The sequence below is a fragment of the Numenius arquata genome, chromosome 1, assembly GCF_964106895.1.
Source record: "Numenius arquata chromosome 1, bNumArq3.hap1.1, whole genome shotgun sequence".
NCBI lineage: Eukaryota > Metazoa > Chordata > Aves > Charadriiformes > Scolopacidae > Numenius > Numenius arquata.
The window spans coordinates 68,409,218-68,423,262 of NC_133576.1; the positions used below are offsets into that span (position 1 = coordinate 68,409,218).

Sequence of the window (14,045 nt, forward strand, 5' to 3'; positions counted from 1 at the left end):
CACTCACATTGATATCAAATTAATTTAAAAGCATGCATCATTCATCTGGGTACGGATGAATCAGAATAATGCCTGTTCTGAAAGATATATTTTCCTCCAAGAATAAACCAAACACAGCTATAATCTCTGTTGCAAGATTTGACTGTTAGTCTCTATAGACCAGCCACAAAAGGAAAATATATAACAGACTGATTCTGCCTTGAGTGAATAGCCTGAGTTGAGCCGCAGCCAGCATTGCTAAGCAGTTAGATTTGGCAGATTATTTCTACGTGACAATATGGCTAATTAGCAGAGAACAGGTCTACAGTGAAAGTGGCTTTGCAGGTATAGCTGCACTGGTATGTTATGCTAGAGGAGCTCCGTTATTCTGCATGAAGTTTACAGACCTTGTTCGGGCTGAGGATTTTAGATAGAAAGACTGGAACTGGAATAGCACAGAAATGCCTTAGCTGACAGCTTGCCTCAATCTTTATGACTTTCTTCTGGAGTCTGATTTTCTGGTGAAACGGTTCCCTGAAGAGGGATGTGGAGATAGGCAGGGAATGCTGTGAAACTGGGGAGAAAATCCCTGTGAAGAGACATCTAATTCCTTTCCATTTAGTGCAATTTTGAACCAGGGATGCTGAACATGCTGTGGTCTCAGGAGGAACCCCACTTGCTCTTTATTTAGGAGCATTCAGTTTGTGGATACCCATAAAATATGCCAGGAGCAGCAGGGTCTATGTGCCTGTAATCTGTTTCTCAGTTGCTACTGCACTGGGATGTGTTTGAGTCACAGTTTCCCTGCTCGCTAAGGAGTGACGATGTGCATTATTGATTTTGACAGTATGCTTTCAGAGCTGGAATAAAAAACCATCTACACAGCTTCAGCAGAGCAACAGGACCCTCTTTTTTCCTTTCTAAAATGCAGTGAACTAAAACCTACATTTTGATGGCTCTCCACAGCTGATTTTTACCTTATCATTTTCTTTAACCTATCAAAGCTCTTGTCTCCACTGAAATAATGATACGACTTTGATTTTGTACTTGCTCTTCTTCCAATTGGTATCTTCTCCAATTTCCCATGCTGTTCTTTTTCAAAAATGCCTACACTAGGAATGCTTCCTCCAGCAGACTAAGGGCTTAAGTAAACCCCATAGCTTGGTTTTTAATGCCCTACGACGACTGCTTAAAGTAAAGCCAAAAGCTGCCTGAGTTGGCCTTTTGTTTATATAGAACAAAATCCGGGCTCTCTTGCAGTGGCAAAGCTCCCTTTTATTTCTGTAAGGCCACTGTTTATCCTTAGACCATAAGCTTTCTTGAGCAAGAGCTAATTTTTGTTATAGGTTTATGTAGCACTTAAAAAGAGAATCCTGTTCCTGATGGGGTCCACTCGTCACCGCACAAAACAATTTTAATAACAAATTTAGCACTAATGAAAAGCCCTAGAGCAGGAATGGCTGCATTTCTTCACAGAGCTATGCTGCTGTGCTGCTGCTGGTCTTAATGTTGTGGGTTTTTTTATGCTTTAAAAGCTGCTACAGGATTTTTTTGGTATCTAGGTGATACGAGTTCTGGAGATCATGCTAACAAATTTTCCAGGATCTTACATGCATTCTTCCATCACCATTATGCTGGAATTCAACACAATGTTTTAATGAGGATAGAACAGCCCCTGGGCTTGTTTTTTTTACTGGATATACCTGGACTCAGGTGTACCAATAGCTGTTCTGGTGAGATCCTGACATTAGGCCTGTGAGACCACATCCCTGACCACGCCAACATCCAGAATATTTTGGCCCATGAGAAATGCCCGTGTCCTTTATACAGTGATGCAGGGGAAACATTCATCTCAACAAAAAATGAGAATTATTTGGTGCAAAATGAAGAGCTGAATGCTTCTTTTATTATTTAGGCTTTGGATATTTCAGAGCTCAGGCTCCAGCTGGCAGAAGATAAAGGAGTGGGTTTTTGTTTTGTTTTGTGGCACTGCAGATCCTAAGTTAGCAATGAGAGATTCTGGATATGGGGAGCAGAACTGGGCAACCATTTGCAGAAGGCAGTAAGATCCACTTGGACCCAAATCCTGTATATGATTGCGTTCAGCACTTGAACCACCAGGTCATAACAGATGCTGGGCCTGTTGGAAACAGCGTGAGTAGTCAAATATCTTGTTTTGGGAGAGTGACGTTTGGGGATGTTAACACAAAAAAAACCAACCCCAAACAGGTGGAAATGTCAGAGCTGTTTTCCGTGGCATGGCTAAAATGTTCCCAATTTCAAGATTGGTTGATGAATTAGGAGTGCCAGGATATCTTTTCTGAGAAGACAGCTAAACTTAGCAGCTTGCCTACAAAATCAACAGAATCCTAAGGGACTGGTGCAGGTCCAGCATTTCTGCTAGAAAGGAGAGCATAAATGTCCTATCACATACACAAACATTTTGCCTATGCAACTGCAAGGGCTGTGTAGTTTGACTCGTGTATCAAAAAACCCACAAAAGATCCAAGCACTTGGATTTGTGCAATAGCTATTTGGTTTTCCTTTTTCACGTTCAACAATTCTAATAGAAGGAAGAAATGCCTTAGACAGCGTTCATAAGTAACCCTGATTACTGGCCTCCTACGAGCTTGATGAAGTCCAGAAAATCCACCGCTGACTGATGCTTTCCCTGTGCAAAATCGGATTTTTGTATTTTGCTAATCCCCGGTTACAATCTGTGTCCTGCTCTTTGTGATCCACCCTGCAATCAGAATCCAGCCAGCCCAGATGTAACTCCGGACATTAATATAAAATCTTGACGTTGGAAAGCAAGCATTTATTAGCCTAAATCTTAAGATACAGGAGGGAGGTGTTTACTGGGCAGAAACTTTGGCATTTATCTGAAGAGCCCCGTTTCCTTGGGCTGAGGAGTACAAGGAGCTTTCACAGGCAAAGCTGCAAACTGGAAGTGACCTGGAGCTGACACACTGGAGCGCTCACTGCCTGGGCTGGATGGTTTTCTTGCTCTGAGGAGCAGAACGAGCTTGTAGGAGATGCCCCAGTACATCCTCTGGATCTTTTTCTTGGCAATGATGAAGGCAAGAGGGGAGCTGCCATTCATTGCAGAAAACAACGCAGCTATGATGGTAAACTGGTAAGAAAAAAACTGTCTTTGCTCTTTAATGGGAGATAGTATACTTGTCCTTTTTTTTCAGCAGTGGTTGCTCTGACTCTGTCTATATGCTTCTCTGGACTTTAGATATCTGCCTTTAGCAACAGCTTGCTGTCTCCTGAAATGGGGGAGGATGGGGGTGAAGCTCTATAGGACAGAGACAGCAGTTGTGTTTTGCGGCTCCCCTGTGCTGGACGAGGCAAGCTTTCCCTCACTTTGTCTCCTGTTTGGAGAATAGGTGGCAAGCTCAGGGGCCCCTCTATTTGCCATGTTTAGTCAGTTTGAGTAGAAAGCTTTATGCACCTTCATGTTTTGGTCCCACTAACTTCGTGTGTGAGTGTGTGTGTACCTGTTTTCACATCGCCTAAACTTCCTGCGGATAGTAACAGGTTCCTGACTCAATCTACCCTAACTAATCTCATCCTCTACAGCCCTGCTTTCGGCTCAGAGCCCATCATTTTTCACCGGGACACGCTGCCTCACCAGAAGACTCTGTCGGACTTTGCCAGCGGGAATTGCTCGCAGTCATGTTGCTGCAGGCTTTCCCTTTCCCTTCCCTGAACCCCGCGCGACCACCCGCAGTGGAAATCCCACTTCCTTCCCTTCCTGGCAGGCTATTTCATTTCCAGGCTGAGAAGCCCACTTGCTGGATGCCGCTAATGCTCTCCAGACCGAGTGCATTGTGTAACCTGGTTAAGCCCCCGGTCCTGCTGAGCCCACGTGAGCCCTGTCCTGGCCTCGACCCCCCCGGGAGTCCCCCTGCCAATGCGCGCCCAGGGCTGCCCTTGCGTGGAAGCCTTAAGAAGCAGGGGGGCATGGCCTCACGTGGGTGCCCGGCCTGCGATTAAAGCTTCTTTGCCTCCCTAATGCTGCCACATCTGGCGCCTCCGCTAGCAGCCCGGGAGGAAATGGGAATCCTCGGCGTTGGCACCTCCTCTCCAGCCACGTGGTGCCCCCGGACACGCTACTGAGCCACGCCACAAGCCACAGCCTCACCTGCCCTCCGCTCCCTTCCCCCCCGCCACGGTTTCATCAAGCAAATAATTTTAAAGCGATGATTGGAACGGATCAAAACGCGTGGGTGGTGTTTGCCTCCCAGGGTGGTTCCTCCCACAGGGAAATAAGCCAGCAATAGCACTGGCAGCCGCAGCAAAGGCAGTGGCCAAGAAGCTGTGTGCAGTTTCTCCACCGCTCCCGTTAAACAGCAGGGGCTTGGATGCATCTTTAGCATCAGCCTTGCGGCGTGCCCAAGAGCCAGCATACAACCCTCTCAGTGTTTCAGTGCCTCTGCCAAGTAGCCAGGAACCTGCACAGGACCTCCGCAGCACCCCACGTACCACCGATGCTTCCCTGTTCCCCTTGCAAAGTAACCAGAGCCAGTGGATCTCCCCTCCTGTTCTAGCTATCAGCAACCATGGGATAGAAATATTCTCCCTACCTGTACTGGTACTGATGTTTTCAGTTCCTACAGTTTGTCCCATCAGGTGGTACTGGTTAAGTCGCGAACCATCTTCAGCCACCACCACAGACGTTGTGGTGCTATTAGTCCACACATAGATCACTTCAGAATTTGGGTAAGCATCTGTTGACAAGAGGGAAAAAAGAGGGTGATGAGTAAGAAACACTGTGTAATATTTTAGTGGATCCTTAAACGATAAACGGTGTGGAGAGGGAAGAATGGAGGAGTGAGAGTGAATGGAGAAAAACAAATAAAGATGATACAATCATGTTCCCATATGCCCAGCTCAAAAAAAAAAAAATAAATTAGGTTGAAGCCTTCTAATATCACAGATGTGTGGGATGGCTTGTCAGAGGCTGGAACAGTGGAGGTATAAATATAATCCAACACAACCACTCGATTCGGCAAAGAGCAGCTCAGACTCACCTATCTGGCAGCTCCTAAACCCCAGCAAGCTGCAAAAGGCATTTAGCTTATTTCCCCCCCTCGAAAGGACTTGGGCATCTAAAGTGCCTGAACAACAGGGACGTGTGTCTTGTCCCATCTCCAAGATAAATTATACTAAGTGATGCCATGTGCAAGTGCAGGATCTGGTGTTTGCATGCTGACTTTGGGACATGTACGTGTGGATGAGAGTGTAGGTCTGGCGTGCAGGAGATGGCTGTAGATAAAGGAAGCTGGGATGTGAGTGCCTGTGCCTGTGATGCTGTGGAACCGGAGACAGGATTCAGAGGTGAGACTGCATGAAGGAGAGCAAGAGTGTGTGTACCAGAGCAAAAGGATGGTGGTGTGGAAACACCTGCACACCTGGAGATGCAAATGTGATAAGATTTCTCTCACATTCATTTAGAAGTCCTAGGAAATAAAGGTGGTGGCAGTACTGCCAACTCATTCCTTCCTCTATAAACGTTGCTGTTATTTTTAATGCCCTAACACCTGGAGTAATTATGCTATTATGAAGAAATCTCATTTTTCTGTTAGAAAGACAGTCAATGTTTGTTTTATTTTTTTAAGCCTTCTCTGCAGATAAAGTCTCAAAAACTCCAGGAGCCGACAATACATTTAAATATGTGTTTATTTAACACAAGGAGGTCTCACATTTCTTAAGGCACCCTGATCACTGAAAGCTTTCAGGTAACATTACTGCAGGCACGTTACAGTGGGCTGGAGTCCACTGCACTAAAACCTCTGGAAAGCAGGCAAGGCTTACTTTCCAAATCGGGGGTGAAATACAGATAGAGTTGGAAGCAGTCTGAAGCTATACTAATATCGCACATTCTGCATTCTGTAAGCTGGGGGTGCAGAATGTTTCCTACTGGAAAAAATCACATCCTAGTTCACTGCAATCTGTGCAAGAGGCAACACATGGTGGCTTTCCAGGCAAGGACTTGAGAGTCAAGAGCAAGAGGTTAGCTTGAAAGATCACGTATACTGGCTCCATCAGACTGCGAGTTTTGTTTTCTAGAGCTAGTAAGCTGTCTTGGAAAGCTGCAGCTCCATGGAGGACTTAAAAATTGTCACAGACAGTGGTTCAGCGTGAGCTGAAGCACTGCAATGGCAAGAAATAGACAAAGGTGGTCCCTGGATCCATACAATCAGGAATGTCAAACAGAAAATGGGAAGTGATCCTGGTTCAGGTTAAGAGCATTTGTGCATAGCACAATGAGCTGCAGATCACTTGGATGCTAGAGCAGGTAGCAGGGAAGAAAGAAGCACCTTGTTTTCACTGTTGTTAATGTTCCCATAGCATCTGTGGGAAGTGCTGCCAGAAGCAGGACACTAGGCTAGATACACCTTTGGTCTGACCATTTACGGCTATTTGTACATTGTTGTCCACACCTTAGAAAAGATATGGAAACAATGAGGACAGAGAGGGGGACAGAGTTCAAAAGAGGGTCACAAATATCTCTATGGGCTGGAGAACAAGTCACGATTTGAAGCTTAAGGAGCTCAACTTAGCTTACTGACAAGAAGCTGAGACGTGATTCAAGCACTGAGTTTGGATACTTGCATACAGAAGAGATCTAAAACCGGGGTGAATTTCGTGAACTACTGACAAAAGGAAAAGAAAAAGTCAGTGTCTGAAAGATGGTTTCAGGTAGAGTCTGATGAAGAAAATTATGGACTACTGTCACTAGAAAGTAATGATGGGATGAGATCTTTCTTGTCACATATCTGACAGTTGTTGCTGCTGTCTTCAGGACTGGAGCTGATCCAGGCTTTGGAAGCTGAGGATCTACAAATCCTCCATGCCTTATTAGCCATGCAGCCGTGCAGGACTGCCCACAGGCCTTCCATGTGCTTGTATTTGTAGCTATGCAGTAAAATTACTGTAATTACATCTCATGATCTGCTTTGAAAGGCTAAGAAGGAATTTCTTCCCTATTTAAAAATATTTGCATCACAAAAAGTGATGGAATTTCACCTTCCCTTTTAGAGCTGAGATACTTTCTCATCTCAGAGATGATTACAAATTCACAACATGTTGTAAATAATTCCAAAGCTAGATCTAGAGAAGGCAAGTAGGAGGAGAGGGGTCCATTAAAAAAGGTGGTGCAGAAAGCCCTCTTTTTTTAATGCTTATTTGGTATATGCTGTTCATGTGCTGATATCCCCAGTGAATATTGGATTTGTGCAGGCAGATTTGGGATTGTCAGAGAATTTGATTTTTACCTATGTTACTTCCTATGAAAAGAAAAGATTGGACTTCTTGCTGGGATGATCCAGATGTACCCCACGTGAGCAGTTCCCTGTTACTGCAACGATGGCAGACAGTGGGATAATTGTGTTTGTCCTGTTTTCTGCCAATGGCACACAATAATTCAGCCCGACTAGACACTTCCTGGTGAGAGCACTGTAACCAAATTCCACTGAAATTGCGACTACACAGGAAGATAGGCCTGTAAAGCTTAACAAGTATTCAGATGCTTTAGTCCTCTGCTCTCCTTAGCCTTGGGGGTCCTAAAATAAATCAGTGCCTCTGCTTTGAATTGCAGCCTTTACCTAGGTACTTAAATACATGCACAGGTACTAGGTTGGAGGCTCCTACTCTGGAGAAGCCCAGCACCTCCTCCTGTAAAAAATATCTGTCATTCAGACAGAGGCCAGAAGGTGCCAAAAATCCACCCAGATCTCGCAGGTATGCCCAAGTGATACTTTGTGAGGCTGCTTTCTTTCCAAACCATGGCAGAGAAGGGATGCTGCCCGGCACCCACTTCCTACCCAGGCCACCTGGTGAGAAGAGAGAACACTCAGGCAGGCAAAAGTAGAGCTTGAGGCCAGTCCTTGGAAGAGCCCACCCCAACCCGATGCAGCCTGCAGTGATGTTCTCCCCTCCAAAGAAGTTTGTCAAATAGGAATAATATGAATTTACCCCAGTCTAGAGATCACATATGTGTTATGATACTCATCTATCTTCCATGCAGGCCTAAGAAAACATGGTCTGGTTTTAAAAAGCTGCAGTGTAAGATTTTTGGCTTATTGCCTTCTTTCCTCACTATGGGCCAGGCTCTGAGTGTCTAAGCCCTCTTGGGGGAAAGAGAAGAATGGAGAAAATGTCAAAACATGAATGTGAATGTAAAAAAATACAGCCATCCTCTCAGTCCATGAGTACCCTTCAGAGAAATTTACAACTCTACAGGAAAAGGCCACCCCGTGCACCCTGGTGTGTCAGCTGAACCACTGGCCATCTCTTTTCTGGTCATCTAAATAAACCTCCAAGTAGATAAACCTGTGTACTTGTAGCAGGTAGTTGTCTTCCTACCTCAAACCTTCTGACCCGTCATTCCAGAAACCTCAAACTCCAATTATCCCAAACTTGACTACCAAAACCTCCAGCTCTGCTGCTGCTAACCCATGCAGTATAATTAGGCAGAGTCATATTGAAAGCTGAAAGTGTGGGAGTCGGCTACAATAAAGTTATTTTGCTATCAGAATAGAGCAGGTGCTAATGGAGAGATAGTATTATTCATTGTCATACCAAATTGTGTAAAAACCTTCCTCCACTTAAAGAAAGCTTCCAGTAGGTTGCCTACCAGCCATGCTTGCTGAAGGCCTGAAGAACTTCAGCTCATGCTTTCTAGAGTTGTTATAAGAAAGGTTTACCGCTGGCAAGGGAATAAGGCCCTCCCCTCCTCTCTCTGGTACACACAGGAGGGACAAGGACTCTCCCAAAGGGTGACAGAAAAATGTAGTAGAGGCTTTGGTTTAGCAAGCTGGGAGAATGCTACTGGTGTTACTGTAAAAGCAAACTCACATTCAAAGCAGTGGCTTTGAATGAAAATGCAAGTGAGAATGCCTGGTATTTATTCTACTTTAAGCAAGTGTGTTTCTTCTGGTTTTATGAATCCAAATAATTAATTTGGTGTCCTTTACATTAATTTTGCTGGCTTGCCAAAGAAAGGAAGAAGCCTCATTAAATCATTCTCTTCTAAGCTCAGTCTTTCAAAAAGCAAAAAAAAAGGTAGCAGTTGAGATGAACAGCTAAAATTACAGAGGTATAATGCTATTAAAAGTGAGAAAGTGACAACAGACGTTTATTTCTAGTGGACATTTGATAAATGGCTGCAGGCTTATCACCAACCAGAATGATGAAATAAGTAATTTCTTCTCCTGTTTACTGATGAGCAGATCCGTTTTTTCTACATTCTAACATCCAACACACACCACACAATATAAAAATGGTGAAGATCTCCTTTGCTCTTCTCCCACCTTCGTCCTGCTCTCCTATGTCTGGCAAGGAAAGCATGACATGGTCTTTCTTACGCCAGTGAACAGAGGGCACAGGAGCGACCACAGCCCAAGTGAGGAAATACATTAAGACAAAAGCCTGACAAAGCAGAGCAGCCAGTTGGTAAGACCTGGAGGATCCCTGCCATTCGCCTTGGCACTGAGGGGTGCCCTGTCTTCCCTGTTTTCATTTGCAAATGAAAACAGTGCTATCAGTGCTGCATCCTCCTGTACATTCAACAAGCAGCCCACAAGCAGGGAGTCTTCTCCTGCCACTGTCCCCACTGCAGGGCAGTGGTGGCACCTGTGGCTAGTGACAGTCTCCCTTCTCCACTTTCTCTCTCCTCCACATTGGAATAAACTCCAAGGAAAAAAAAAAAAAAAAAAGAAGAAAAAAAAAAAGAAGGAAAAAAAGAGTATTTTTTTGGCTCCTTAAGTCAAATAAACCTAAGTGTGGATTGCTGAGTCCAAACTTTATATCCATGGGACCTAGATGTATTTCTAGGACTGATTTTTTGAAGCTATAATCCATGAAAAAAAATCAGCACCGATGTCTGCCAGCAAGTTTTCATATCTACAAAACAGGGCATAAAATAATTTAGGGAAAAATAATCCCTCTCCAAAACACCCCCCAGATCCTTCTACAGACCTCACAGGAAGCCATAAAACCAGTGCCTGCATAATTAAGTGAAGGCAACCTGTGAAATGTGGAATCTGTGTGTATGGGTGCCCACCCTGCATGCTTAAGTTGCATTCCACAATTAAACAAACCGTTTATCGACAAACCATGGCTGGAACTTTTCTTTCAGAATTATGCCAGTTGGAGGCTGAATTCACTTACAGATACCCTGTAGAAAGATGAGTTTTGGCTTGTTTTCTATTTTATTCATAACAATTGTGCAGTTACAGTCTTAGCCTTTATCATCATATTTAGTACATGCCACAGGTTCGTCAGACAGTCTAGTCTTGGGAATATTGCTAATCCCCATCAAAGCCTGTTGACTATGAAAGATGTGCATAAATTGTCAGCTTTTTTAGAAGCTCTAATTACAATCTGAATACGCATACAAATCTCTACCTTTCTATCCTATTTATCCATTAATGCATTTGACTCACTTAGATACTGTTACACAACTCAATAGAGATCCAGATTTACAGCTTCTCAAAGACTTCTGCAAGCAGTAAACCAGTGCTGCTACTATGACATCATACACTAGCTTGAATTCTAAGAGTCAGGCTGGGTTTCTTCTGATTTGTGCACAAATAGTTTTTAACCCATTACAAAGTATCTATCAACGGTTGAACCTCTGCAACTGAGGCCAGGTTTGAGCTCTGTAACTGGAATTTCTCAATAAATTGGTTTGATAAGAATGAATCGATGTACAAATGAGATCGCTCTATAGGAAGAACTAGTGGAAAAGAGATCTAGTAAAAATGTAATTTTAAATATAAAAATAGCAAGACATGGTACTAAATATGCATGGACTGGGCCTAGGGGGAAATAGCTTTTTATAACAGTAAGTTATTAAAGTAAAACAGCAATTTAAATACTAAGAGAAATGTATTCACGCATTCCATGAATAAGAGCCTAAAATGAAGACTTTGCCAGTGTGATGAACTCTGCTGTTCTTGGGAGAATTTGAGGGTCATGGAAATTACTTTAGGGACCTGAAATCATAGAATTAAGACTGATCATTTAAATTGGCATGAGCTTACAGCATATGGATAAACAGCGTTCATGATTTTAAATACGTGCCATGGACAAGAAGTGTAATGTGCATAAACACATGGGATTACAAATTTGCATCACACAGAACCACAGAATAGTTGGGGCTGGAAGGCACCTCTGGAGATCATCCAGTCCCACCCCCTGCTCAAGCAGGGACACTAAAAGCACATTTTCCAGAACCATGTCCAGTCAGGTTTTGAATATCTCCACAGAAGGAGATGTCACAGCCGCTCTGGCCAACCTGTTCCAATTCTCAGTCACCCTTACAGTAAAAACATGTCTTCTCATGTTCAAATGGAATTTAATGTTGTTTAATTTGTGCCCACTGTTTCTTATCCCGTCACTGAGCACCACTGAGCAGAGCCTGGCTCCCTCTTCTTTGTTACCTTCCATCATGTATCAATACAGATGGATTAGGTCTCCCTGAGCTTTCTCTTCTCCAGATTGAACAGTCCCAGCTCTCTCAGCCTCTCCTCCCAGTCCTTAAGTGATCTTTGTCACCCTGCGCCAGACTTGCTCCACAAAGTCCATATTTTTCTTGTACTGAGGAGCTCAGAATGGGACACAGTGCTCCAAATGCGAGTAGAAATGAAATGCTCAGAATGGACGTTTTTTGGAATGGCACAGTATCATGTAGATGGGACAATGGGTGACATCCATCAGCTCTCCCCTCTAAGGCTCTACAGAGGGACCTGGACAGGTTGGATCAATGGGCCAAGGCCAATGGGATGAGGTTTAATAAGGCCAAGTGCCTGGTCCTGCATTTCGGTCACAACAACCCCAGGCAGCGCTACAGGCTTGGGGAAGAGTGGCTGGAAAGCTGCCCAGCAGAAAAGGACCTGGGGGTGTTGGTGGACAGCCGGCTTAACATGAGCCAGCAGTGTGCCCAGGTGGCCAAGAAGGCCAACGGCATCCTGCCCTGTATCAGGAATAGCGTGGCCAGCAGGAGTAGGGCAGTGATGGTGCCTCTGTACTCGGCCCTGGTGAGGCCTCACCTCGAGTACTGTGTTCAGTTCTGGGCCCCTCACTACAGGAAGGACACTGAGTTGCTGGAGCGTGTCCAGAGGAGAGCCACCAAGCTGGTGAGGGGTCTGGAGAACAAGTCATATGAGGAGTGGCTGAGGGAACTGGGCATGTTTAGTTTGGAGAAGAGGAGGCTGAAGGGGGACCTCATTGCCCTCTACAAATACCTGAAAAGAGGCTGTAGAGAGGTGGGTGTTGGCCTCTTCTCCCAAGGGAATAATGACAGGACCAGAGGAAATGGTGTAAAGTTGCGGCAGGGGAGGATTAGATTAGATATTAGGAAGAATTACTTTACTGAGAGAGTGGTCAGGCACTGGAACAGCCTGCCCAGGGAGGTGGTGGAGTCGCCATCCCTGGAGGTATTTAAGGAACGTGTAGACATGGCACTTCAGGGCATGCTCTTGTGCCTGAGATTGTTGGTTTGTGTCTGTTTGTGGGTGGTGTGGTGTGTGGTTGTGGGTGTTTGATTTGTTTTGGTTTTGGTGTTTGGTGTTGTATTTTGTTGTGGTGTGTGGTTTTTTGTTTTGGTTTGGTTTTTTTCTGTTGGTTGAACTCGATGATCTCAAAGGTCCCTTTCAACCAAGAAGATTCTGTGATTCTGTGATCCATGGAGGAAATTATTCATGGACTTGAAAAAATTCTTGTATTAAAACTGATGATAAAAGATAACAGGACACCATTCGCTGTGAAACTGGCAGTAGGAAGTTCAGTGTTACTAAAATGATTGTTTCTGTCCTTCCTGCGGTTACAATAAAAATATAATTGGATACCATAGGCAGTATTTTATATGTTTTCCCGATACACAATTTTATTTGATCTTGTTGTCACATTCTGCAGGGAATAGAATAGGATGTTCTGAAAAATGTGCCAGACAGGTCTCGAGAGACTTCATTACTAAGCAACACTAATATGCTATACTGATCATTACTAAAAAAAATAAAACCCTAAGTTAGGTCAAAATGACTGTTTCAGAACGTAATTTATAAGTCACCGAAAGGTGGGAATAGGAATGTGATAGAAGTGTCTATGGATTGGAAATGAAATGGAAGCACAGACTGTACCCACAAGGTGGTGAGACATACAGAACTGAAGGTGCCTGTGAAATTCATTTTGAGACACATAGTTTTTTAAAAGCCATTTTCTTTGGCTTTTCAAAGAAAGCGACAGGTGGGAGGTCCTCCTCAACTTTAGAAGTTCCAGTTCATGGGGGAAAACTCTAAATGTGACCCAATTTAGAGTTCAAAAATATAAAGCATAGGAAAAAAAACCCAAAACAACACTTTATGATTTTGCCTGAAAGTAACTTTGTAATTGTGGAGGTGGGATTCATGATTAGCATAGGCAAGGCTGCTGACTGCTTTAATACAATAAACTGACTATTTGCAAGCTGGTATACTAAATCACAGTCATACCAATGATGAATGTAACGTGAATACTAACGAACAGTTGTCCTGATAATTCACTCAGACACAGTACCTTCACAGGATGCTATTTCACCGTTTAAAAAGACCCTTGAGCTAGGAGATGTGCAGAGTAATACAGAATGCCTCTCAAGGATGATTGTGGAGACAGCATGGCACTTTGAGCGATGCCCCTTAAAGAAGTATGCATATTTGCCACCACGCAGGCAGTATCACCAGTGACAGCGTCACCTCTTCCCTGCCCCATCCTGCTCACCCAAGTGGCCACAAGGGAGACATCAGAGCGGTGCATCTATTGCCCAAGCACTGGGACCGCTGTGACTAGGACTGACTCCTTGCTGTGAAATCTGACAACATAGGCACCTGGATTAAAAACCAAGCACAGCACACCAAAGTGAGTTGTGTGTCCTGCGGTAGGAGGTCCTGAGGCTCCACTCAGAAAAAGAGGAAAAAAAAAAAAACAGCAAAGAAAAAGTTTTCCCATTGGGCAGCCTGGAGCACCTTAAACGGCAACAGACATGTTGTGGGATGCCTGCCATGAGCTGAGTGAAA

The 14,045-nt window shown here is 44.2% G+C and overlaps 2 protein-coding genes across 2 annotated transcripts in view; one reads left to right on the plus strand and one right to left on the minus strand.

Moving 5' to 3' along the window:
- GABRA5 (gamma-aminobutyric acid type A receptor subunit alpha5) overlaps positions 1-14,045 on the minus strand; it is a 58,114-nt gene that overhangs the window by 3,937 nt on the left and 40,132 nt on the right. The window contains exon 6 of the mRNA XM_074147392.1: positions 4,572-4,715. Within this exon, the coding sequence (XP_074003493.1) occupies positions 4,572-4,715 (144 nt within the window). The remainder of the gene's footprint in view (positions 1-4,571; positions 4,716-14,045) is intronic.
- The window catches only part of GABRB3 (gamma-aminobutyric acid type A receptor subunit beta3), a 196,075-nt gene continuing 185,044 nt past the window's right edge, over positions 3,015-14,045 (plus strand). The window contains exon 1 of the mRNA XM_074147361.1: positions 3,015-3,115. Coding sequence (XP_074003462.1) covers positions 3,015-3,115 — 101 coding nt within the window. The remainder of the gene's footprint in view (positions 3,116-14,045) is intronic.